At 38.7% G+C, this 26213-nt stretch overlaps 1 protein-coding gene across 1 annotated transcript in view; it reads right to left on the bottom strand.

Annotated features, from left to right (window-relative positions):
* Nucleotides 1-22460, bottom strand: part of LOC124788053 (probable peptidyl-tRNA hydrolase 2) — a 68015-nt gene extending 45555 nt beyond the window's left edge. The window contains exons 1-2 of the mRNA XM_047255127.1: nt 21952-22460; nt 13242-13415 (exon numbers count right to left, since the gene is read on the bottom strand). Of these exons, the coding sequence (XP_047111083.1) occupies nt 13242-13415; nt 21952-22032 (255 nt within the window). The 5' untranslated portion in view covers nt 22033-22460. The remainder of the gene's footprint in view (nt 1-13241; nt 13416-21951) is intronic.
* Between the last annotated feature and the right edge of the window lie 3753 nt (nt 22461-26213).

Raw genomic sequence — 26213 nt, 5'->3', positions numbered from 1 at the left:
CCTGAGGGAATTCACTGAAAAATTTTTATTCAGCATTTTCCAGTTAAGGCAAGGCCATTGGGAACCAATTTCTTCTAGGCCAATGGACCACCAAAATAGAGAAGTTTTATGGAAGCCATGACTAGGGTCACAAGTTGAGAAAACAAAAAAGGTGCCATAGAGGTGGCAGACATTTTAGGTAGAGAATGCTTTATACAAGGGCTAAGTAATGATTAAATACAAATAAAAGTCAGAAGTTGAGTTGAAACTGGATTAGCTCCTGTAGTAGAATTAGTATTACAGGAAGAAAAGTGCTCCGTTGTCAATGAAAGAACACAGAACAGCCCTGCAAATAAGGAATGAGCGTGCACATGGAGCATTTAAGTCAAATAGGAGTTAAGATTTCTTATGTGTAGTTTACAAGAGTACATAGCAAGTAAGTGTAGTAAAAATGATAGAAAGAAGGATTTGCACTATGCACGGACAAAAATTCACAAATTTCAGCTATGATTGTGATAAACCAGGTCACACAGGCCCATGCATGGCATGCGTAAGGAAAATGATGAAAACAGACCACAGCATGTTTAAAGGAAATTGCAGAAAAGTTAACAGATTGCATTCATTGTGAGAAAGGGGAGGCCAACTGTGTAATCTGTCAGGAACTGTGGTGTACCATGCATCAGGATACAAGACATTAAGTGTCAATGACCAGGTCAGTACACTAATGACTATCATGAAGGGCCTTGGCACGCATGGAGAAAAAAAGAAGAGTTACAGTGTCAAGCAAAACAGGGAAAGTAGTTTAAGAAAACTAAAGGGTGAGCATTATCACAGTAAACAAGCCAATAGTTAGAAAATGATGTGTTAGTGTTATATTGTGTAGAGTTAATGAAGAAATTAAAACTGTTAACAAATACAGGTGCATGGCTATGTTTGTTAAAGAGAAGAGGTATCCCCGTAGACTGTACAGTCAGAATACAGAAGCAGACAGGCTTCGATTAAAGGGTGTTACCAGCGAAGCAGTAAGTGCATTATGAGCAGTGTGAAAGGTGTTAGAGATGTTGAGCACACATTTCATGTGTAGAATTCGGGGTTAGACATCCCATATGACGGACTGATGGGCAGGGATTTTCTAGCACAGCAGGAAGTTAAATTAGACTATGCGGGAAAAGTTTACAAGGGAAAGGCGTACCCTTAATAGTGGAAAAGGAATCGAAAGGATGTAAGTTCCAGTCCGATCAGGAGTCCAAGAAGAAATTGGGTGACATGTGGAAAAGATATTGTGGTTGAAAGCAGATGGCAAGGTGCCGGGTGATAAGAGGAAAGAAATCCCCAGCAGGAAATTTCAAATGTAGTGTATGTTCAGGAATCACTAGTGAAAGTGCGAAACAATAGGTGCATAGTAAGTGCAATAAATCTGTCAGAAGGCATAGTACAATTAAAGAACATCAAGTAGGTGACAGAATAATTAGCATAACAAAGGTACGGAAAGTAAAAAGAAGTGAGGAAGCATAGGGAAAACAGGAAATCGTGGTAGCATTTTGCAGAAACAATGGAGAGCGGATCATTTAAATGCCAAAGAAAGGAAGGGCATTAGAGTATGTAGATGTATTCCATCTACCAGGTGACAATTTGTCACATTCCTCCACAGTGATGCACATAATCCCAAAATGACCATAACATGCAGGGAAGTGATAAATGCTAGACCATACAGAATACCCGACACACAGAAAGAGGTTTTGAAAGAGCAGAGAGGTTAGATGTCAAATGATGATATAATTGTCTAAAACAAGAGTGCCTGGAACACACCTTTATTGTTAGTCAGTGGTAAACAGAAGTGGACAATTGTAGTGGACTACTTGCAACTGAATAACATTACTGTAGGTGACGCATTTCCGCTAACCAAATATCTTCAGTATCTTGGACCGATTAGAGTAAGCAAACTGCTTCTCAACACTTGACCTTGTAAAGAGATACCATCACATATTGACGGGTGAAAAGGACAGAGAGTAGACTACATTCAAATGAAACCATCAACATTATGAGTAAAAATGAATAACAGTGAGACTGATAGGAGCCCCAGAATGTCTCCAGTGATAAATGAACACAGTTTTGGCAGGTCTGCCAAGTATTAAATGTTTCATGTATCTAGACGATACCATGTGTTATGGAAGAAACCTGCAGAAGCATATAAGTAGCTCTGTTCAATCTTTGACAGGTTGTGATTTAAATCTGCAACCAGGTGAGTGTGAGTTTTTTTTTAGAAAAGAAGTTATTTTCTTGCGTCTTTGTATCACAGATAAGAGGATCACAGTGAACATGGCAAAGGCGAAAAAGTGTTGGGTACTACCATCAGTTTCTTGCAAATTATAGCAGAATTGCGAATCCTCTAGACATACTGCTAAAGAAAGATGTAAAACAGGAAAGGGGTGAAAGACAAACCAATGCTTTTGAATAACTAAACCAGAAATTGGTTAACCCACCACTACTTCAGTACCCAGATTTCACAAAACCGTTTATATGGCAGTGAGCAATTAAGCTATAGGAGGCAGTCTTCTCATATAGAAGAAGAAGAAGAAGAAGAAGGAGGAGGAGGAGGAGGAGGAGGAGGTGGTGGTATGGTGCACTGAACAAGGCAGAATTAAATTATAGTACGACAGAGAAGGAACTGTTGGTATTTGCAGCAAAGCAATTACAACCATACATACATGGACAACAGTTAACAATAATAACAAACCATAAGTATTTGTAGCAAAGTGATTCCAACCATATATACATGGACGACAGTTTATAATAATAATGGCATCCGTCCATCCTTGAGGGACGAATGTTGTAACATGCTTAGTTCAGAGTCTGCAGCGTCTGCTGTGGCTAAAAAGTCCCACTCGAGAGTGGCAGTCCCTACTGCAGTTTGGACATGTGAAATTTGAGGGACTTCGAACAGAAGCCGCTCTGTCTCTTCGCTTTGTCCTCTTCCTGATTTGCTCCTGTGTGCATTCGTCCTCTGAGAGCTTGACACCGTTGCGCACAGTTACTCGCCACTTGACACGGTCATCTGCAATGCTTTCCCAGCAACTTGGATTGATTCTGGTCTTGGTCAGGTCTCTCTTGCAGACATCCTTGAAACGAAGATGCGGTCGTCCCATCATTGAAACGAAGATGCAGTCGTCCCACTGGCCTCACACTCTCCTGAAGTTCTCCGTACAGCAGTTGTTTTGGTATCCGTTCAGTATCCATGTGCCCGACATGTCCCAACCATCTTAGACGTCAATGACTCCAGAGTGCAAAGATGCTGGTTGTGCTTGCACGATGAAAGACTTCGGTGTTGGGTACTCTTTATCTCTCCAAGAGATCTGAAGGATCTTCCGGAGACAGCGGAGATGGAAGCTGTTGAGTCGAGATTCGTGCCTAGAAAGAGTTGTCCATGTCTCACAGCTATAGAGGAGGGTGCTTATAACACAAGCGTTGTAGACATTAAATGGTAAGCAGTCCGTTGTTCCATACTCTGTTTTTCAACCTAGCCATGACAGATGATGCCTTTGCAATTCTGTTAGTAATTTCAGTGTCCATGGACAAGTTGCTACATATTGTGGATCCCAAGTAGGTAAAGTCATCAACTACCTGGAGAGGATTGCCATCAATGCTGATGGATGGAAGGCTGGTAGTGCTCTGCGACATGATCTTAGTCTTTTGAAGGCTGATGAGTAGGCCAAATTTGTTGATTATAAACTGCAGCTCATCTTCTGTGTTTGCTACTAGAGCTGCATCATCCGCATATAACAACTCACGGATAACAACTGTATTTACTTTGGTCTTGGCCTTGGCCTTGAGGTGAGCAATGTTGAAAAGATTTCCATCAGACCTCGTATGTAGATACACTCCCTCCTCACAGTCTTCAAAGGCAAATCTGAGCAGAAGGGAAAAGAAAATCCTAAATAATGTAGGAGCTAACACACACCCGTTTCACACCACTATTAACAGGAAATGCTTCTGATGTTTTACCATTTAAGCAGATTGTTGCTTGTGTTTTCTCATGGAAAGATACAATTATCTGTAGTAGTTTAGGTGGGCATCCAATCTTCTGCAACAGTTTGAAAAGCCCATTTCTGCTCACTAAATCAAACGATTTAACAAGGTCAATGAAAGCAATATAAAGTGGCCTCTGCTGCTCACGACATTTCTCTTGTAGCTGTCTTAAGTAGAAGATCATATCTACGGTTGATCGGCCACACTGAGATTCTGGAAGCTAAGATTTGTAATCGCATTAGGATGACTCTTGCATGAGCTTTCCCGGCTACACTTAGTAATGAGATGCCTCGGTAATTGTTACAGTCACTTCTGTTCCCTTTCTGTTTATATAGAGTAACTATCCTCGAATTCTGCATACTGATCGGAACGTAACCTTCTTCCCAGCTGGTTGTGATAAATGAATATAAATGTTTCAGAAGAACAGACTTGTTATATTTAATAACCTCTGCAGGGATCCCATCTTCAACTGGGGCCTTTCTGTTAGCAAGAGAATCTATTTCTCTACTAAGTTCTTCCATAGTAGGCATTGTATCTAGTTCTTCCATAACTGGCATTTGTTTGATGGCGTCACATGCAACCTCGCTAACTTCATTCTCGGCTGCATAAAACTCGTGGTAGTGTTCAACCAAGCGTTCCATTTGTTTGCTTTCATCAGTAATGACTTCACCCGTCTTGGACATCAGAGGTAATAACACATACGTCATTAACATGGATATTCAGTGTAAAGAATCCTAGCACAAAACTCCTAAAGTGGAGGCTTAAACTTTAGGATAATGCCTATGAAGTAATTTACAAATGGGTAGGCTGAATGTGGATGCTCTTAGAAGAATACAGCCCAGTATGAGTATCTGTAATGAATGAGGTCAGCTGGAAGGAAAGAACAAGGGTAATCAGGTGAACATGCAACAAACCCAAGCAAGCACTGAAATAGCATTTTCATAAATGAGAAAGGTTAGCCCTCAGTTTAAATAAAAAGCACCAGATCTAATTTTGTGCTTAGTTTATGTATGTTATTGATTATCTAATTTATTTTGACTACTCCTGGTTAATACTTTCATTGTAGGGTGAAATCAGTGATTGTTTTGTAACTTAAAAGTCTGTTGTTGACGTATAAACAAATATAAATTCTGTACGGATTATAAACATTTGGAGGAACAACTAATACTATTCTTAAAGGATCTATTTGGCTCTATTTGAAAATATGCTAGCAAAGCCAGCTCTTTATTAATTCCACAGTAATTAACAGTTTTGTCACAAGTACGGTTTGCGTAACTATATTTGTTAATTTTATGATTCAAACAAATAATACGGCTTAACTCTTGTAGTAGAAGAAACTGTTAAAAAGGCACAAATTTACAATGTCACAGTTAATTGAAGGAGTTAAGTTTTAATTGTAATTTCTGTAAATTAAACATTGAACAATGTGTAGTTTCAGTGCCTATTATTGTGAGGATATATAAGGGCCCGATTTTTGGCCCCGACACAGTCAGTCAATGGTCAAGTTTCAGACAAGAAACCTGTGTTGGTTAGAACAACAACAATGCATCAATTTACCTGTGAAATAAGTGTTACACCAACAGGCTGTGTGTTAAAGCAATGACAGTGTCTGTTCAATTTATACGAAAGACTGTGAAATGTGTGGTTAGGTTTTTACTGCTCGTAGATGTTCAACGGTGAACTACTGTAGCAATGTGTGGATATTTGGCTGCAAACTATTAACGAGGCCTATCGAAAGTTAAACAATAGTGCACTGGCCATATAACTGTGTATTATTGGGTGGTTGTGAACAGTGAAATGCAACTGTGCACCTGTTGGATACATCATTTAAAGAAGTCAGTTTTGAACTTCACCCCCCCCCCCCTCCTCCCCATTTTTTAGCCAGTATCACAACACAGTACATCGACACCAAGGTTATTCAATGACAAAATAAAGCAGATGAACGTCACACAGGCAAGGACAAAAATGCTGCTAGAAATAACGGATGTGGTAGAGAAGTGTATTTGAAAGTTTTCAATGGACACTGTAGGTCACTTAAATGCGTGAAGCACAGCTAAGAGATACATGTTGACATTCCAAGACAAGTAAGTTTACATTAGTCATAATAACAGAATGTCAAGACACTGAGATAGTGGCAGAAGTGTTTGCAGGACACACAATTTTAAGATATGACATTTTGTCAGTGCTTCTATTTAAGCGATCTTCAAGAGTGTTTGTAAATTGTTGCATATTAGTAAGATGCTGCTAAGGCTTACAACCCAGAGTCAAACGGTGCATTGGAGAGGAGTCGCCATACATTGCTAACATATCTGAGACACTTTGTGACAAGAGAGCAAAATACATGGGTCAAGTGGGTCTCATATGCAATTTTCATATACAACAACACCACATAGCTGTACAGACTGCACGACATTTGGACTGGGATATGGCAGAAAGGTAAATATCCCACGAACATTGCAACAAGAATGCGCAAATATAAGTTACGAATTTGAGCCATATATGAGTAGGCAAAGCTAGAGTAGACAATAAATAATACACAATAAAAGGGCTAAGAAGAAACAGTATGATAGTTAACAAAACCTAAAAGAATTCAAGGTAGGTGATAAAGCGTTGCTGTACGATGAAACAGTTAGAGGCGGAAGACATACAACACTAGATTCAGTTGCGAGGACAATATGAAGTAGTTGGAACAGACACGCCGAATGTCACAAAATTAAGAAGAAATAAAGAAACCAAGGTGTGTAACCAGATTAAAACAATACTTGCAATTTCAGGTATGACACAACAAGCAGGAATAATACTACTACTACAAGCAAAAAACATGCAAAAAACTGGTGATTTCTCAAACTGGTGAACAATCAAGAATGGAGTGCCGCAAGGTTCGGTCTTGGGTCCTCTGCTGTTCTTAATATATATTAATGACTTGCCATTCTATATTCACGAAGATGCAAAGCTGGTACTTCTTGCTGATGATACAAGTATAGCTATCACAGCCAACAGTCAAGAATTAACTGGTGAAATTGTAAATGATGTTTTTCAGAAAATCATTAAGTGGTTCTCTGCAAATGGGCTATCATTAAACTTTGACAAAACACAGTATATACAGTTCCACACAGTAAATGGAATGACACCATTAATAAATATAGACTTCGGGTCAACAGAAGCGTCCGATCTTACCCGTCGGCTTTGACCCGTGACGTAAGCGTGTTGTGGTGTGTGACGTTATTACGGCGCGGAGTTTGATTTGCGATTGTGGCGTGTTTGTAGATGTCTTGTTTTTGTTTGTCGTGCTCTCTGGTGGTGTGTTCATGGTTTTCGTTTGTTTCGTGTGGTGGGGTCAGTTTTCTGTTGCTCAGGTGTTGGATTTGAAGCGGAATTTCTATTAGTGAGTTAAAATATTGATTTGACACTAATGAACATGTATACGTAATATGAAGCAATTTGATGAACATATTGATCTGTAGCGTAGCCCACTTGAGGTTAGGTTGGGAGTTTTTTTTTTGGAATGCGGCCGCGGCAGCGGCCGCCTATGATTCGAAAATATTGATTTGACACTAATGAACATGTATACGTAATATGAAGCAATTTGATGAACATATTGATCTGTAGCGTAGCCCACTTGAGGTTAGGTTGGGAGTTTTTTTTTGGAATGCGGCCGCGGCAGCGGCCGCCTATGATTCGAAAATATTGATTTGACACTAATGAAGCCTGTGGGGGGATGGGGGGGGCACTGCAGACTCCCCCCACCGCATAACGACACATGATGATCAAATTTTGAAAAAAAAATGAAAAATTTTTTCCGTACCTGCTAAACTGCATAACTGCCGATGTATGTAGGTGTAAGGGAAGCTTTCGTTTCTTAGTTTTCTATTGGGGGATGTGATCGGTAGGTTCTGTTGAGCTATATAGGTTAAGGGAAGTGTCCGATTATGGATAGGAATGTGTTTTTTGGTATTTGGTCAGTTTTGTGATGTTGATTTATTTCGTTGTTTTGCGTGGTTTTGAATGGCGGTCGGTGGCTACATTTCTGTATATTTAGTTTCTCCGCACCCAAAAACCCCTAATTTCCCACGCTTGTCCCGTTACAGTCATTAGGCTTTTTGTGAAACTTGTGTATTTCAGTGTTTACAATACGTATGCGATGTTTTTATATCCGCCATATTGGAATTGTTTATAGTCGTTTCCGCGGTATTTGTGACGTCATGGGTCAAAGCCGACGGGTAAGATCGGACGCTTCTGTATTTCCTAGACTTCAATCAGAAATCGGTAGCTAAGGTAGAATATTCAAAATTTCTAGGTGTATGCATTGATGAGGGGTTGAACTGGAAAAAACACATTGAGGATCTGCTGAAACGTTTGAGTTCAGCTACTTATGCTATTAGGGTCATTGCAAATTTTAGCGCTATACATCTGAGTAAATTAGCTTACCACGCCTATTTTAATTCTCTGCTTTCATATGGCATCATATTCTGGGGTAACTCATCATTGAGTAAAAGAGTGTTCATTGCACAAAAGCGTGTAATCAGAATAATTGCTGGAGCTCATCCAAGATCATCCTGCAGACACTTATTTAAAGAGCTAGAAATCTTAGCTGTAGCCTCACAATATATATATTCACTTATGAAATTTGTTGTTAACAATCCAAACGAATTCAACAGTAATAGCAGTGTACATGGCTACAACACTAGGAGAAAGGATGATCTTCACTACTCAAGGTTAAATCTAACTTAAGCTCAGAAGGGGTTAAATCATGCTGCCACAAAAGTCTTTGGTCACTTACCTAATAGCATCAAAAGTCTGACAGATAGCCATATAGCATTTAAAAGGAAATTAAAAGAATTTCTTAATGGCAACTCCTTCTACTCATTAGATGAATTTTTGTATATAGTAAGTGGGTAATTTGCCTACACACAAAAAAACAAAATTAGAGTGTCATGTAATATTTTGTGTAATGTAATATCTTGTATTGTAAGATACATAAATTTAGATGCTATAACTGAACATTTTCAGAAGGCTGAATGATGTGACAGGCTAGCAGTACAGAAATATAGGGACACATCAAAAGAACTCTATGGGGCTTAATAGAATGTTGTTTGCTAGGCCAACAGGTGCACATCCTTGGAATAGATAATAAGAGTTAGGAAGGATGGTGAGTCAGTTAACAAGACATGGCACAAGAAGGAATTTCACTGGTGAGTTAAGCGAAACACAATTTGGGAACACTAGATGAGGCTGATGCTATGTATGACAAGGAAGATGGAGAAGAAGTTCACAGATCTTTTGAGGTTAACTAAAGAACAAGTGGCAGCAGTAAGGGCCACATTATCTGGGATAAACAGAACAGTAAGCAAGATAAAAGAAAACAAGTACACATTAAAATTTGCAATGGAAATATTAGAAAGGTTTATTAAGGTATATGTTAAAGAGGCAGACATAGGATTTAAATGGGTTGCCACGTTTGTAACTGTATGTGAAAGTACTGTAACTAGCAGATGTGTTCAACAATATAGAATCAGAGTATGAACAAATGATAAATGCTATAGTCACTTCACACTGCAGACTCACATCACAAACCCAATACAAATTGTGGAATTCCTCAGTCTAATAAGTGATGAAATGAGAGATGTAAGGTTCCCTGTGTCTCTAGCCCAATCTTTGGGCTACCTCTTATTAAAGTTAATCAGATTATATGACTCATGTCACCTCAGTAGCTAATAACATGTTTACCCTATACAGAATGTTCCCTGTGCCACAAGAAATCCCTCAGTCAGAAAGAAAGTATATTTTCCTTCAGACAGAAAAGGAGTACCTACTCACAGACAAACCTAAAAGGCACCAAATTAATGACAGAGCAATTAGATGGTAAGAATCTAAATAAGAACAGTGAATTTGTAGGCAAACTTTTGCTCTATTATCTAGTTTTGATCACGAATGTGTGTGGGGGGGAAAGTTGCTTCAGCAAACAAGTATAATGTCAGAGGACTGTGAAAAACAGAATTATAGTATTGTAGCAAAGTATCTGGACACCTTTAAATAACAGTTAGTGGTTATACATAGTTGCTTAGGAAGGAGGTCTGATAGTTTTGTGTGGGAAACAAGCACCATGAGATGTAGTACTAAGAGGAGTTGGAAAAACAAGTTTCTACAATAAATGGTGCAAGAGGCTTCATACAGACAAACTGAACAACGTGCATCAACACAACTAAAAACGATGTAACACCACAAATATAATTGGAGCTTGGTTGTTGAATAGTTATTAAGGAAAACACAAACATTTCTTTGCTGAAATTAGAGTTACCTTCAGATCATGTGGTCACACAGCTAAATCAATTACAAATTGCTGGAAAACATCTAAATGATTTACATCATATGATTAATGAACAGCACGAAAGAATGACACACAAAGTATCTGATATACTATTCTGTCACTAAATTTTTGATCGTAACCTTAATTATACTCGTTATATTAACCTGTCGACACTGTAAATGTTGTATAGAACATTTTCGACTTACATGGAATTACTTTGATGACAACAATTGTTGCGGCAAAATATTTTTAAGAACAACTATCATTTGAGGTCTATTAAAAAAATTCTGGAACTTCGTCCACAAATTTTTTACACTTATCTTTTACTTATTGTGCATGGTCTCTTTTGAAATACTCTCCTCCACAATTGATAAATGGCTCCCAAAGCCGTTTCCACTTCTGGAAGCAGTCTTTGGATGTCTCTTGCTGAATCGCATGAAGTGCCATCTGTGAATTTCCTTTTATTTTGTCTATCGTTGCAAATCTTCATCCTTTCAATGGAGTTTTCAACTTTAAAAATAAAGATAAGTCCAAAGGGATCAGGTCTGGAGAGTAGGGAGGATGAGGCAGCATGGTGATTTCTCTTTTTGTGCAATAGTCACTAACCAATAGGGATGAATGTGCAGGTATGTTATCGTGACGCAAGACCCACGAATTGTCTCGCCACATTTCAGGCCGTTTCTTCTCAAAGGCATAGGAACATGTTCCGATAGTACCACTGACTAACAGTTAGCGCCTGTGGCAAGAATACATAATGAACTAATACTCCAAGTCGAAGGAAACTATCAGCATGGCTTTGATATTTGACCTGACCTGACAAGCTTTTTTGGGTCTTCGAGAACCTTTCCCGACCCACTTTGAAGACTGAACCTTGGTCTCAACACCATAACAATAGACCCACACTTCGTCACCAGTTACAATTCTCATAAGGAACATTTCGTTCTCAGTTGTGATATGCAAAAGCTCCTCATAGATTGCGAGGCAGATGTATTTCTGATCTTGACTCAAGCTGTTGGATGAAGCCGGCAGCAACATGATGCATTCCAAGATGCTGTGTCAGGATTTTATTACATGATCAAACTGAAATGTTACAGTCTTCTGCAATCTCTTGGACAGTCAGTCTTCAATTGGCATGCACAATTTTGTTGACGCTACTGACATTAGCGTTATCGGTAGACATCAAAGGGCATCCTGAACGAGGGGCATCTAGCTTCTGTCTGGCCATTTTTAAACTGTGTGAAACATTCATAACACTAAGTATGGCTTAAACCCTCATCACCAAAGGCTTCTGCACCGTTTGGTGTGTCTCTGTAAAGGTTTTTCGAGTTTCACACAAAATTTAATGCAGGCGCGTTGCTCCTCTAACTCTGCTATCTCAAAACTCGCAAACTGTGTGCGGAAAATCCAATGGTATGAAGACCTGTTACTAGTACTCCTCGGAAATAGTAACATAAGAAAAGAATTCCAAATGAGCAAGAAGACAAGGTACATGTCAGAAACAGACAACAAACATAATTGTAAAGTATAAAATGCAGTTATCCTAATCATGAAGTATTTGTTTCAGGAAACGAGAATTTATATTGTGTTATTGTAAATGAAAATAAAATGAAAATTGCTTTTCTAAAAGAATAAATGAGGAGTTAGAATATATCTGACTATGTATGCAAGATATTACTGTAAAAGAAACATTGTAAGGATGAATAGAGGTTTTAATTGATGCTACTCTGAGGCATAATGTCAATTACATTGGGCAGGGGATAAGTCTTGTATCCACAGAAATGACAGCCAAGTCTTAACAGTTAATAACAGGAAAACTTCAACAGCACATCAAGGGAAAAGTTACAAGGCAGGCAAGGCATGAAGGCAGTATTGAGCACCAGATCACAACAGGCTTACATGGAATGTCAGATGCTTCAAGTCATGTAGAAGACAATCTTTTTCTGTAAGTGGTGGCACAGATAATGCCAGCTGCACTTCTGAAATAATGCTGTAAGCCATGAATATCATTTCAGAGTGGGAGTAAGAGAGATATAGAGGAGAGTCTCTGGAAGGGACACATATACATCATTAAGAACCTACAGACGGACAAATTTACATCAGATCCCTCCCTCCTTCCCTCCAATCAGCTTCTGAAAAACAATACATAATCAGAGCCAATGAGATGGCTAAGAACCTTCAACATTATGCCACGTCAGGGACTGGTGGTAGCAATGGGGAAGTTGATTAAAACTTGGATGCTCCAAAGGAAGAGTCACAGCAGTTACAGAAGAATGGAGTAGAGGATAGATAAGACAGGCAGGTCCTAGTGGAAGTGGAGAGATGGCAGTACTGGCAGAAACAGCTGAAGTTTTTGGTGAGCAGGACTGAGCACAGTTATCTGCAGTAGCACAGAACAGTAGATGGAGTTCTAGCTGGGTAGCTGAGGACATCTGCGAGTTGTGCTGTGGGTGCAGATTCTGTTAGTACAGACAGGTTCTTTTAATTGAAGGATCAGTGCTAGTTAGTCAATGTCTCTATGTAATGTCTTGGTCTTTAGTGGATACAACTCATTTAGTGCAAATGTATACTAGGTCGAGAGAATTCTCTGAATAAAGTCACAAGTTGTAAAGCACTCACTGTGTTCACCATTCAGTGCAAATTCCAATCCTTAGCTTTTGTAATAATGGAATTTTATCAACACAGTCAGTTCAAGACTCCCTCTCACTTAATACCAACTGACTATTTCCCTTTCTCCCCGAAACCTGTTGCCCAATCCCAAGCAATACACTCATTTGGTATGTGCATCAATTTTACATAAATAAGTTTTAAAATGATTGTATTCTCAGCAAAAGTTGGGACACACACACACACACACACAACACACACACCACACACACACACACACACACACACACACACACAAATAAAACACATAATGTGAGCCACATACCTGTGCCGCAGTTTTCCCTATGCTCATGCCAAGATCAGTGTTTACAACAAATACCATTTTGCAGCCTTCTGGTATATGGTATACTCTAGACAGAAATGGGTCAATCTTATCTTGCTTTGCAAATGCATAATCAGCAGCAAAAACAACTGATGAGTTTCCAGTGTTCCTCAGTGCCTGCATTAACATAGTTAACACATTATTTTAGAAAAATGCTAATATTAAACAATGACAATCACTTTATATTTTAGTAAGGCCTAAGATTATCCTCATATACTTATTCATTTATTTTCTATAGAAACAGACAACCCTTTTCAAATTTTCTTAAAATGGTTTACAGACCCATCTCATTGAATATCAGTTTCTGAAAAGATTCAAAACGTGAATTTTCGAAAGAGAAATAAAGAACATTAAAACGAGTTATTCAGCCATTAAATCAACACTAGATTTTCACCCAGGAAAATAAGAAAGAGCTATCAATTAAACTACACACAAACATAAGCAGGCATCATTAGGGCCTGTTGTTGTTAATGCTGATGATGTCTTCAGTCCGACAACTGGTTTGAAGCAGCTCTTCACACTACTCTATCCTGTTCAAGCCGTATCAACTGAACCTTTCCGTTAATCAAGTTAATGCCAGAATTTTTTTTTTTTTTTTTCTCCCCAATTCTACTCAATACCTACCCATTAGTTATGTGATCTACCAGTCTAATCTTCAGCTTTCTTCTGTAGCACCACACTTCAAAAGCTTCTATTCTCTTCTTGTCTCAACTGTTTACCATCCATGTTGCATTCCATATAAGGCTACACTTCACACAAATACCTTCAGAAAAGTCTTCCCAACACTTAAATATACGATGAGGTGACAAAAGTCGTGGGATACATCCTAATATTGTGTCAGACCTCCTTTTGGCCAGTGTAGTGCAGCAACTCGACATGGAATGGGTTTAACACGTCACTGGAAGTGCCTTACAGAAATATTGAGCCATACTGCCTCTACAGTTGTCCATAACTGCGTTAAGTGTTGCTGGTGCAGGATTTTGTGTACGAACTGATCTCTAATTTATGTCCAATAAATTTTTGATGGGATTCATGTAAGGTGACCTGGATAGCCAAATCGTTCATTCGAATTGTCCAGAAAGTTGTTCTAACCAACTGCAAACAACTATGGCCTGGTGACATGGTGCACTGCCATCCATAAAAATTCAATCATCCTTGTTTGTGGATGTGAAGTCCATGAATGGCTCCAAATGGTCTCCAAGAAACCGAAAATAACCATTTCCAGTCAGTGATTGGTTCAGTTGGACCAGAAGACCCAGCCAATACCATGTAAACAAAGCCAACATCATTAGGGAGTAACCAGCAGCTTGCACAGTATCAGGTTGACAGTATGGGTCCACTGCTTCATGGGGTCTGCACCATACTCAAACCCTGCTAGCAGTTCTTACCAACTAAAATCACAATTCATCTAACCAGGCCAAAGTTTTCCAGTCGTCTAGGGTCCAACCGATATGGTCACGAGCCCAGGAGAAGCACTGCAGACTCTCGCTGGTCATTTCCTGCCATAGCCCATTAACGCCAAATTTTGCCACACTGTCCCAACAGGTACATTTGTTGTATGTTCAACATTGATTTCTGTGGTTATTTCAGGCTTGTTTGTTAGCACTGACAGTTACCCACAGGCCGCTGCTCTCGGTCGCTAAGCAAACGCCGCCAGCCTGCACTGTCCATGGTGAGAGGTAATGCTTGAAATTGTATTCTCGGCACAGTCTTGATGCTGCGGCTCTTGGATTCCTGAATTCCCCAACGATTTCCAAAATGGAATGTCCCATGCATTTACCTTCAACCACCGTTCCACATTCAAAGTCTGGTAATTCCCGTTGTGCGACCATAATCACTTCGGAAGCCTTTTCACATGAATCATTGAAATACAAATGGCAGCTCCACCAATGCACTGTCCTTTTGTACCTTGTGTATCTGATACTACTGCCATCTGCATTTGTGCATATTGCTATCCCTAGACTTGTTAATTCCCCATTAATAAATTTTTCTTCTTCTGAAAAACTTTCTTGCATTGCCAGTTCACTTTTCACATCCTCTCTACTTCAACCATAATCAGTTACTTTGCTGCCCAAATAGCAAACTCATCTACAACTTGTAGTGTCTCTTTTCTTAATAAAATATCCTCAAGTATCACCTGATTCAGTTTGACTATGTCCTGTTACCCTTGTTTTGCTTTTGTTAATGTCCTCCTTTCAAGACACTGTCAATTCCTTTTAACTGATCTTCCAAGTCCTTCGCTGTCTGTCAGGATTACTATGTCATCAGGAAATCTGAAGGGCTTTATTTCTTCTACCTGAACTTTAATTCCGTCCCCAGATTATTTTTCTTTGGTTCCTTTACTGCTTGCTCAATGTATGGATTGAATGACATCAGGGAAATGCTTCAACCTTGTCTCACTCCCTTCTCAACCACTGCTTTCCTTTCATGCCCACTGACTCATAACTGCCATTTGGTTTCTGTACAAGTTGTAAATAACCTTTTGCTGCCTGTGTTTTATCCCTGCTACCTTCAGAATTTCAAGGAGTGTATTCCAGTCAACACTGTCAAAAGCTTCATCTAAGTCTAACATTTCCACACAAATGATGTATCATATGGTGTTCCCCCTCCCCCTGCCTTCCCCAGACATCAGTTGCTTATCTCTGAGCTCTTGATAAGACCTTAAAAATAAATATAAATCTAGTGACCATGAAAACAGATTGCCTGTTCTCTTAAATTAAGTGCTGCAAAGTAATTCCTCTGTAACAGAAATAAACTTCTAATTATTATTTCAGTGTTAAATATTACAAGAAGAAACAGTTTATCTCCCCTTCATTCCCGTAATCTTTAAAAAGCTTTGACTGTAAGCAGAAAGAACTAGACCTACTGCACTGCCCTAGCTTCAATAAAAATGATGATATAAAATTTCTCTTATTCTATTAGTTTGATAATAGAATTACATAATTAGCAAATTATTCCAATTTAGTTAAAAGAAACACAGGCAGAAATACAAAATAGATAATCTTATCTTCTACTTATGTATTAAACATAAGACACAGTTTACTGTGTAAGTTGTTTCACATGATGAAACCTTATCAGCACGTAATCAAATTAGTAACTGCCCTGAGAGTAGTTGAAAATGGGTAAAGATAGTCAAATTTTTTTGGTATGCAACACAAAAGAGAAATATGCTATTAATATATTTATGTGAGGACAACATATGAAACCTAAATAGTAAAATATATGTGCTGAAATAGCATTTTATTTATTGTTAAGGTAGGTTTTGGGAGACACTTGAATGCAACTGGATGAGGCCTTAATTGAAAAGTTTACATTTCAAGTGCTTTTATATTAACAAGGGCAATATTGATATCCGAGGCAGTGGTGTCTCCCAACATACATAAACAATTATTTGTTTGGTGGAACGTTTTGGCTTCTATTACCGCATACTTTCACCAATGTCAATTTTGCAACTAGTCATGATACATCCAGTATAGTCAAGTTTTGTCACCTCTGGCACCCCAAGCGGCAGATGGGGAGAGGGAGACGGAGGGGAAGGAGGAGATATACAGTGAACACTAGTCAAATTAAATATGCACTAAATCCACAAAATAACTGTGCTTGTACTAATACTGCTTGGAATGGATTCATAATATGATCAATGCATTTCACAAGCTTGGCTCAGTGTAAGTTAAATGACCTATTTAGAATCAATATTGACTTGCTGAGTATTAATGCAGACTTAAGATCACTGCTAAATGTGACATGGAGCCCCAAACTAAGAAAAGGTCAAATGATTTTTATCGTAGGCACACATCAATTGAGCAGTTACTTTAAGCATAGAATAGTACAATTAAAAGTACTGGTAAAAATCTTGTTAGCACTGCCAAAGTGACTGCCTTTCCCTGAGTACTGAAGACATATTTCCAGTAAAATGAGGATCTGAACCACTTTACCACTGGGATATATGGAGGCAGAGCTCCTTAATGCATCATATCCACAAAGGTGAAATGAATACAACTGGTCAACTGTCGGACAAGTTTGGTATGAGACATTCCAGCTTTGTTAGAAGCAGGTTTTGGGCGTTGAAAGAATGCTGCTTTTCAGTTAGTGACAAGGGAGAAGTACGAGGGTAGTATGTATAATTCAGCAACAGGGAGCATTCACCTTTAGCTTTCCTTCCACCAAGGTAATTGCTTTTGTGGGTGCTATAATCCTTCGGCACAAGGTTTCTAAATGTTTGCATTAATGCAATCTATCAGCTTGAAACTGGAGCCTTGTCTGATTCAGGTACAAAGCAATGATATCTATTCAGATGTTTCACACTAATCTTTAGGAGTCAGACCTTAATTTGTAAATTTTAAGTAGCTTTAACACCAATCATCAGAAATTTTTCCTATGTTTTAATTACATTTGTAAGCCAAATTTATATATAACTGCACGGGTGTGGCTCTATGGCTAAGTGTCAGACTAAAAATCTCAAGGATTAGGTTTCAGTTCTGAGTTGGCCCCAGCATGCTGATACCATCTCCAATAGGACCTTACCTAGTAAAGTACTACGGTGTTCAAACCAATTTTTATGCGGAGATCTTTATCTCTGGATTTAAATATTTATGAAAAATTCTTCAACACCATGTAAATATAGCCAACGAAACTGAATGGAAGTATAAATGCTTTATTGGGTTTTGCACAATATACACACATTATTTTGACATTCTGTGTGCAGAACTACTGTCATAACGTGTATGGGATGCGTACGTGTACACACTCTTAGGAAAAGACCATTACTGGAGTTGTGTAGTAACTGGATAGTCCCTTGGGTTTGCTCTTTTTGAAATGTTGTTTCAAAACAGGTATCCCATTATAAGGCTCATTTATCAATTTCTAAGACACAGTAAGTCTTCCAGCCATTGGTAGTTGAATATGGACAAGCTTTCTCTCCAGTTTTCTTTGCATCAGTGACACTTCACACTTATATAAAAGATCATTCAAAGTGCACTCCTTACTGAGTTAATCAAACAACCAAGGTACACAGGTCGACAGAAGCGTCCAACCCCACGCGACGGCTTTGACCCGTGACGTAAGGGTGTTGTCGCGTGTGAGGTCATGATGGCGTGGAGTTTGGTTTGTGAGTGTGGCGTGTTTGTAGATGTTGTGGTTTGTTGTGCTCTCTGGTGGTATTTCAGGGTTTTCGTTTGTGTGGTGTAATGGGCTCAGTTTGCTTTTGCTCATTATCCAGAATTGTTCGAGTGTCTGCTGTGTTTGTAGTGGAATTCGTTTCAGTGAATTAACGATTTTGTGTGAAGGTTAATTTAGTGTTGTTCGTGTGGTAATTTTGGTAAAATTAATCGGTTGTTGTTTTTGTTCAGGAATGGATATGACGGATAAAATCGACAGTGCGCAGATCAAAGGAAGTGTTAGATCTCAATGTGTGGCTGTGTATGTTGATATTGGTATTGGGAGATGTTTTTGAGCTATATAGGCCAAGGGAAGTGTTTGATCCTAATTTATGGGATCGGGAGCTGCTGTTGAGCTATATAGGTCAAGGGAAGTGTCAGATTCCAGATGATATTGTATTTAGTGGTATTTGGGGAGTTTTGTGATGTCTGTTTTTTTTTTCATCATTTTGTGTGGTTTTGTATGGGGTGGGTACCTAAATCTGTTTATATTTAGTTTGCCTCCACCAAAAAACACCCCATTTCCCACACTTGTCCCGTTAGTGTCATTAGGCTTTTTGTGGAAAGTGTGTGTGTTTGTTTTTCGATGTATTTTAGTCCTTATAATGTGTACGTACCGACTTTATGTGCGCCATATTGGAATCATGGTTTATGGTCGTTTCCCCCATATTTGTGACGTCATGGGCCAAAGCAGACGGGCGGGATCGGACGCTTCCATAATTCCAGGTATACAGTAAGGAGACAACATCACATCCAAGCAGATAACAAACGGGCAAGCCAATATGAACAGAGAATAAGTTAGTGATGACAATGGTTCCCCAGTGTTCCTCTTCCTATAGTTCAATAGCCTTGATTTGCAAAACTCACAACCCAGCCCCAAGTAACACAGCAGCAACATGCTACATATAAGTATATATTAATCAGTTCTAGGGATTGTTAGAACAGAAACACAGGAACTGGTGCTGACACGACACACCACCAGTGCACACATTATTTAATTACAGCTGGTTAGTGAGGAATTAGAGCAATTAATATTGCCACAATCATCGCACAAAATATCAGTTTCACTGTTACGTACTGATACCATCGCTATGATATGGGTTGCACAAAAATGCTGTCATCTACACTGTGTGTTGCCATATGGTTTTCAGAATTAATTTGTAAATAATTGACTTTTGAAATTAAACTATGAATCTAACAGTACCATAAGGAGAACTTGGTACCGACTCTAAGGACATTTGTATAGGATAGATTTAACTCAAAGTTGACTACTTTTCAATGTAAAATATCATAGGTCAATGGATTTCTTGTTCAGTTACCCAAGACAGAAAAAAATTGTAATATATTCTTAGACGAGTGTATGGGTGAAGTCTTTTCATTTTATTTATTGTTCATTGTACACTGTCCAGCAGATTTTTTTTTTTTTTTGCATTGAATAAGGCTGACCTTGTAAAAACCAGTAAAAATGGCTGTCAGATCATCATCAATCACCTCACGATTTATTTTCCCTCCAAAACAACTTGGTGTTTGGATTGCTTAACCTGCGATGTTACCATACCGTGAGACATAAAATTTCCCTTTGGATTGCTTAACCTGCGATGTTACCATACCGTGAGACATAAAATTTCCCTTATACACAGCAAAGAGAAGAGCTTTATTATTGTTTAACAAAAGTGAGGTAATTGTCAATGAGCAGAGCACTATAAAGGACTGGAGCTTCAATCTTTTTTCCAAACAGAATGTCAACACTATGTTACATTCCATAGCCCTATCTTCAGTGCCTAACGGCCAACACCTGTAAGTTACATTCTATTCGCAAGCATACTCAATTATTAACTGTGGAATTATTTCTGGTAAAACGTAAACATCACTCACAGATTATGTCTTGGGCTGTTCCCACTGCTGTCTACAAGGCAGTAAAAGGAGCAGTAGTACAATTATGAACAGACATGTCAATCTTGGAAAAGGGCTACAAGAACAATAATCAAACATTGTAGTCAAGCTCAGCTTAAAGATCTGTTCAAAGCCTTTTTATATGTGATTTCAACTAAAACATACTAGCAGACCTACACCAACCAACTAATTACACATATAAAAAGCTTTGGAATCTACTACATCAACAGCTCTGCCCATAAACACTCACCTAAATCTAGACTGAATGGTGTGTACCAAGAAAGAAGAAGCAGAAAACCACATGTGCCATTCTTTACCAAGGAGTAAAACTGCACTATAAATTACCAAAGGGCAATAAAAAATTTATAAATACACTTATTTATAAGCAGTTAAAAATATCTGATGAGTAACACTTTTTGTGCAGTGAAGAATTACTGAGACAACAGTGAGTATGGGTCTGTGGAAAAAATTGTAACAGAAGTAAATAACAATAAAACACACCTATTATTTCACAAAACATCCACAGTAGGGGCCAACCTATAATTTTTCCTGTGTTGCAAAATTTTACATCAAAGTTCTCAAAAGTTTCCAGGAAACTAATGGCAATCTGTTGTAAACAAAATTGAAGCCTACAATCAGGATGGTCTGCATGCCACCCAATATAATGGTCTTATAATAAAAAGGTTTGAAGCCATAATCCTCATGCAGCCGTCCTGAGTGGTGTTTCAATTAGTTTCCCTAAACTGAATCAAGCAAATTCTGGATGGCTTTTCTATAAGCTTATGGTTGATACCAAGTCTTCTTCATGGTAAAGTAGAACTGTATGTAAATGTCTGTATAAAATGAAATACGTTGTTACCATATCCTGGTAAAAGTGATCCTCTAATGAATAAGACAAGACCACAACCACCACTACAACTTATGCTTCTACAACCACTAAAAGTTTCTATTACTTTAAATCTGGTATTAGCAAAGGGTTGAGGTTTAGCGCAACCCAAGCACAAAAAATATTTTACTCGTATTCTTACGATATGTAAACAAAAGTACAAAATGTAAGCTAGCACCATACTGATTGAAAACAAGACTTAATGAGTACATGAAAATGATTAAAACGCAAAATGTGGGAAAACAGTACACAGTGGAACAATATTTTAAGTCACGAAACTGGCTCCACATAATCTTTCGTTTCGATACTTTAGAACTCAGTCATGTCCATGATTATAGCCAACAATACCGTTTTTCTAACACTACGCAAATGAATTCTATGAATAGTATATACAAATTTGACAATTGCAATGAAAATATTACTGAAAATACTGAACGGTGCATAGTTCGGCATATACATACAATTAAATAATTCTGAATACTTTTACTATTGATAAATATGTAGATCTAGATATCAATTCACCGTTCATTAAATTCGACAGGAATAAATTGTCATAAAAAGAGGCGTAGTTAAATGCGCGGCCTGGGAATGCCAACAATGGTTCTTTTTTTTTCAGCACAGCATTAAAATAAATCGAGAATAATGCTAACTGAAAGTGTCACTAAAAGAAGTGAAACTTTATAGAAAACATTCAACAAAAAAATACTGCTGCACATACTTCTTCCGCATCTTCCTTCGATATTCCCATTTCCAACAGTTGTTGCAAGCTCTCTTCATTTGGTTTCCACTCACCATCCATTGATACCAGGTGTTATACGACACAAAAACGCGTACAAATTTCACTTACTGCAGATTATTCAATATTACGCTATTCTTCAAATTACCAGGAAGTTAGACACCACAAACAACAGATTCAAAACTCTGCCAATTTCCCCACTGCTAGTTCTTTCAAAGACATTATTGTAAATAAAACACTCAGAGATACTTTCGTACACGCTATTAGTAAAAACAAAACTACAGTCGTTTTTAAACTTAGTTTTTATTTGACATCATTATGAGTTTGAGAACGAATTTCCGTTTCAGCCATTAACAAACGGCAAACAAAATCCCTTCTCAGACTGCGCACAGACCGCATGGCTAGCGCATGAAAACTAACGTCCCTTTGAGTGTTCACGTTACTTGAGAATGTACACTGTACTCTAACTGTATTGATGTAATAGTTCCATAGCGATTAAAGAGTGCGTACTGAAAAAAAAAACGTAGTTTAAGTAAAGGCCTGTCCATATGCAACGATCTATGTATGCAAATGTCTCTGCACGAAACATCTGCACGACAGATCGTCGCAAGTGGACTGGAGATTCGCACAGATACCAGACGTGCGCAGAACCTGGAAATGGAGGTTTGAATAAAACTGCTCAACTCTGTGGCCACCAACCACATCTGTACACACAAATCGTAGCTTATAAACAGTAGATAGCCTCAAAACCGGCGCGCGAAACGTGTTTGAGTCAGCTTGTTGGTTCAGTCGAGTGTGTGTCTACTGTATGTGCACAGCGAATTTTAAAATGGCAGAAACGCGCCAGTAGTCTAGAGAGTTCATTGCTGAGTTTATTGAAAGGTATAGGAGGCACACATGTTTGTGGAAAATTAAGAGCAATGAAGATAAGAAGGCAACTGCTTATAACTCTTTAATACAGAAATTACAAGCAGTTGACCATTCTGCAAACAGAGAAATGGCAAAAAAGTTACGAATTGTTTACCGCAAATAGCTAAGCAAAGTAACGAAATCTATTCTATCAGACGCTGGGAATGAATGAATGTGTAAGCCAAGTTTGTGGTATTTTAAGCCACTCTGCTTTATAAGTGATTCCAATGAAGTTGAATCGCATGAAATACAGTTTAAGGTTTATGTTATGGATAACAATAAATATTACACGTCTTTCACAACGTCATTTAATTATCTACGCGATAAAAAACAGAGAAGTTACAACTGACGGACATGACTGCAGATATTAACAAAGAGCTGTACCCAGTTCCAAGACGATGCAGGTGGAAACCATTTCGTAACACTGAGGTGACAGTAGCAAGTGGATAACTTAACCAAAATTTGCGGTTCTGCTTGCTTTGAACTTAGAAATCTCTCACATTACGTTGCCGACAAAGGGATTGTTAGCATACGTTTAATCAGTACTGCCTTATGACATAATCTTACATGACAGTGAAGCTTTTAGTGTTAGGCCCTATTTATTCCAAAGGAGGTGTAGGCGGGATATTATATTCAGCTGATAATGATAGATCCTGCAGCAGTGCCTTCAGGGTCATAGGGATTCATACAATTGTTTTTCTTTCTAACATAATACGTTTTTCATAACAAAAGTGAATGGGAGGTGAAGTGTAGAATCCGCTATCACAAAATTAGAAGTAAAACTTTCCAGATAAATTATGAATCCCTGTCTGGAGTTCAGAATAGAGTTTTATACGCTGGCACAAAAGTCTATACTTGTTTGTTGCTAGAGTTCAAAAAACTGAATTGAAAATCGTGACTCAGAAACAAACTAAATTATAGCTCATTAGCCACATCTGTAATTTCTAAGAATATACTAAGATTCGAACACGTCTGACTACCAAAACATTACCTGTAACTTTTCAGAATTGATGTAATACAGAATAGAGATATTTTATTTGCCTTTGTGGAATCCTTCTTCAGGACAGCATAATTAGCATCACTTGTATCATATATGATTTAACTTACGCTTATTTAGAAATTGCGGTAGAGAATTCTACTTCTTCTAGCTTGTTCAGGAATTTTAACGTCAGCATCACCGGCTCATGCAGAGAAACTGATCTCCTCTTGCGTATTATACAAGAGGTTTTATGCATCAAAATATAACTATATGTTTCCAAATCCTTCTGCAAATAATTACACCAATTGACAGGCTCACCATACAACCCGAGAAGTAAATTTATGTGCGAAAACTGCCTTTGCTTAAACTGCCAATGCCTAGTCCATTTTGATCGCTTTTTCTGTTTCTTGCAGTTTCTCGCATTTTTCTTGCTACATAATTTGTGAACACAGACCATGATAGATATTCCTAAATAAATGAAATAAACTTAGATGTTACGAGAGGCTATTCGCATGCCACTGTAATTTATTTTCTATACCGACAGATGATGTGAGAACAAAGACTGGAGCTTGTGCCTTTGAACATGGTACATTTTCAGTGACTTTTTGCAAGTACAGACATTTGCTTAAACAGATCGTTATGTATGGATGGGGCTTAATGAATAATTTCAAAGTGATAACGCGCATTTGTTTTTCAAAATGGTTGGCACAATATGGGATTGTTCTGAATTAAAGCCAAACTTTTTTCATCCTTCAAAGTAGGCTACTCACTGCTCAATAATTTATTTGTATTGCAGTTGTTCCTTAAAAGTTAGTGATGTAATCGAGGAAAATAGTGGATCATTGTTAACATTACAAGGTGCATTCAAGTTCTAAGGCCTCCAATTTTTTTTCTCCGGAGCGGAAAGAGATAGAAACATGCGCATTGTTTTAAAATGAGGCCCCGTTCATTGTCAATACGTCCCAGAGATGGCAGCACTGTACGGCAGAAGGAATTTTACCGCCAGCGGCGATAATGGGAACTGTTTCAAATACTGAAAATGGCGACGTTTTCCTTACTTGAACAGCGTGCAATCATTCGTTTTCTGAATTTGCGTGGTGTGAAACCAATTGAAATTCATCGACAGTTGAAGGATACATGTGGTGATGGAGTTATGGATGTGTCGAAAGTGCGTTCGTGGGTGCGACAGTTTAATGAAGGCAGAACATCGTGTGACAACAAACCGAAACAACCTCGGGCTCGCACAAGCCGGTCTGACGACACGATCGAGAAAGTGGAGAGAATTGTTTTGGGGGATCGCCGAATGACTGTTGAACAGATCGCCTCCAGAGTTGGCATTTCTGTGGGTTATGTGCACACAATCCCGCATGACGACCTGAAAATGCGAAAAGTGTCATCCAGGTGGGTGCCACGAATGCTGACGGACGACCACATGGCTGCCCGTGTGGCATGTTGTCAAGCAATGTTGACGCGCAACGACTGCATGAATGGGACTTTCTTTTTGTCGGTTGTGACAATGGATGAGACGTGGATGCCATTTTTCAATCCAGAAACAAAGTGCCAGTCAGCTCAATGGAAGCACACAGATTCACCACCACCAAAAAAATTTCGGGTAACCTCCAGTGCTGAAAAAATGATGGTGTCCATGCTCTGGGACAGCGAGGGCGTAATCCTTACCCATTGCGTTCCAAAGGGCACTACAGTAACAGGTGCATCCTACGAAAATGTTTTGAAGAACAAATTCCTTCCTGCACTGCAAGAAAAACGTCCGGGAAGGGCTGCGCATGTGCTATTTCATCAAGACAACGCACCCGCACATCGAGCTAACGTTACGCAACAGTTTCTTCGTGATAACAACTTTGAAGTGATTCCTCATGCTCCCTACTCACCTGACCGGGCTCCTAGTGACTTTTGGCTTTTTCCAGCAATGAAAGACACTCTCCGTGGCCGCACATTCACCAGCCGTGCTGCTATTGCCTCAGCGATTTTCCAGTGGTCAAAACAGACTCCTAAAGAAGCCTTCGCCGCTGCCATGGAACCATGGCGTCAGCGTTGTGAAAAATGTGTACGTCTGTAGGGCGATTACGTCGAGAAGTAACGCCAGTTTCATCGATTTCCGGTGAGTAGTTAATTAGAAAAAAAATCGGAGGCCTTAGAACTTGAAAGCACCTCGTACTGTATAATATCGTGATAAATTGCTGATATTCACAAACTTTTGACATTCTGAACACTTCTGAATGAAACACGCAGTCAAACAACTCACGGAACAGCCAGTATATCACTAATGAGAATCGATGGTCCCACATACTGTTGACGCTATTGGTGCAATACCACAAAGAAGTCAATCAACACATTT

This window comes from Schistocerca piceifrons, chromosome 1 (genome assembly GCF_021461385.2).
Source record: "Schistocerca piceifrons isolate TAMUIC-IGC-003096 chromosome 1, iqSchPice1.1, whole genome shotgun sequence".
NCBI lineage: Eukaryota > Metazoa > Arthropoda > Insecta > Orthoptera > Acrididae > Schistocerca > Schistocerca piceifrons.
Note: the sequence above shows the minus strand (reverse complement) of the source record. Positions and strands in the feature narration are given on the sequence as shown.